This window comes from Uranotaenia lowii, chromosome 3, assembly GCF_029784155.1.
Source record: "Uranotaenia lowii strain MFRU-FL chromosome 3, ASM2978415v1, whole genome shotgun sequence".
Classification (NCBI taxonomy): Eukaryota; Metazoa; Arthropoda; class Insecta; order Diptera; family Culicidae; genus Uranotaenia; species Uranotaenia lowii.
Window position 1 is genome coordinate 54,071,224 of NC_073693.1, and position 2,013 is coordinate 54,073,236.

Below are 2,013 nucleotides of genomic sequence, written 5' to 3' on the forward strand. Positions count from 1 at the left end.
TTAATCCATGAATCGGAGGAGAAAATCTTTAAATTCACAATGCTACAGCTCATGAAGCGCTGCCTTTTTGAGAATTCTGCACAATTTCATAACAAAAAGAGTCCGGCTCAAACAGAAATAAAGAACAAGTTGTGTAGTTTGCTAACAAGAAACAAAACTCTAAGATCACCTAAAATGATTCGAATGCTCTACACGAAGACTTTTTGGCAGGTGTTTTGTTTAATTCTTGAAACCATGAGTTGTGGTCCAACCTCTTAAAACATGTTGCGTAGAGCTGAATAAATGCGACCACTAAAATTGTTTAAATTCTAATAAAAGAAGTTCAACAAAATCTCCTAACGGTAATCAGTTTGGAGGCTCAATTATAGGTAAGTATATATCTTTCAATAGGGGATTAACATGTGCATTCTCGATTCGATTATTTAGTAAATGGAATAAATGTTTGTCACTTGAATTGATACTTATCTTGCAAGCACAAAGGGGCTAAATCTGACTAACTCAGACTACTCTTGGCGGTAGCTTTTTCGTTCCAGCTTGCGAGCGTGGCGTTTGATCCCACGGTTTTGTCATTGGAGCTAGTTCATCAGTTTTTTCGATTCATAACTGTTAGTCAAAGAGCGTGAGGTATATCTGTAAGAAAAAAAAGAAATTCTAGAATTTTACATCGATCGATAGCGAATGAGAACACGTCTGGATTTCGGAAGAACTCACCTAAAGAACAGCGAGTTTCCCCGTTTGTGTTGACCGGCGGCTTTAAGCTTAGAAAAGCAGTCTCTCCAATCGCTGTACTGTTCCATAAATGGCATGGATCCTGCCTTCAGTCTGGAAGCATAAAAATAGATAATATACAATTTCTCAAACTCCTCAATACAAAAACAAAATTAACAACCGATTTCTATCCTATAGTCTCACCTAGATCCGTTAACGATCATGCTGGTTGATACCACGTGGTAAGGATAGAACATACTCGATACCACAAACTGAGAAATGCTTGAAACGTAAACTCGGCCCTCCCGCTCCCGGACAAGGTACTTGCTGACCAGATAGGTTGCCGAACTTGAAATAACGAGACAACCCAAATCGCAAATAAGCCGGGGCATGAATCCAGCGAAAAACCCTGCAATTCCCTCTTGGGACCAAATCTCCCGAATTGATTGCCACAGTCCTGTGTAGATTTTCTCTCGGCCCACAAACTGAGCCATCATCCGTATGGATATCACGTGGAACGGATGTGAAATGACGACCCCAGCCGTGTGCACCACAACGTTCCGTTTCAGTTGCTTCCTGAATTGTTTGTCCAGTTGCTCGCTGTCTTCTTCCGGAGTTGGCGCAGCAGAATCCGAACACTTGTCAGTCGGTGCTGCTTCCAAACCCATTTCGTCGGCTACCTTCTCGCTGTAATAAGCGCTCAGCATGTTACCGACGATCTTGGCGCTTAAACCCCTGAAACAACCACTAAAACCATCAACATCTTTGATGAATTGTGCTGGAATATTCAAGAGCAAATTAGTTCTGAGAATTTCGAAAATTCAAACCAATCAATACTTACCATATTTAAAAACATTGGGTAGAATCATAGTAGGCCTGCCGAAAAGTGTCCTTCCTGGAACGGGAGCAATCGGCTCAAATCCGATCTAAAAATAGATAATGTATAATGCGCTTATCAGATGTTATCGGAACCTTGAGAAACATCACAACGACGATCAAAGTTCAGCACTTCTTATTTGCTTTCCACCACCCTATTTTTCCATCCCATTGGTTCTAACCTGCATCAGCACTTTGGCGTATTCGAACGGATGTAGCGCCGTGGTGACTCCCAACCGGAGCCCGAACCGGATCCACTCATTGTCTTGGTCGTATTCGTACTTGTCCTCGCGTTGCCAGTCCATTTTCCTGCAGCCGCTTGTAACCGGTGGCCAGTTTCTGCTATGTGATGATGATGGATAATGCGAGCAGCAGCGGAAAAAGTATCGCGATAATTTTCCTCGCGAAAAAAATCTTTCTCACTTTACT

The 2,013-nt window shown here is 42.2% G+C and overlaps 1 protein-coding gene across 1 annotated transcript; it reads right to left on the reverse strand.

Annotated features, from left to right (window-relative positions):
- Nucleotides 1–2,013, reverse strand: LOC129754905 (mitochondrial carrier homolog 2-like). Its single transcript, XM_055751168.1, has 5 exons — nt 1,767–2,013; nt 1,550–1,634; nt 913–1,486; nt 712–822; nt 1–630 (listed from the first exon to the last, which is right to left on the reverse strand). The coding sequence occupies exons 1-5, from the start codon at nt 1,887–1,889 to the stop codon at nt 576–578; spliced, it is 948 nt and encodes a 315-aa protein (XP_055607143.1). The 5' UTR covers nt 1,890–2,013; the 3' UTR covers nt 1–575.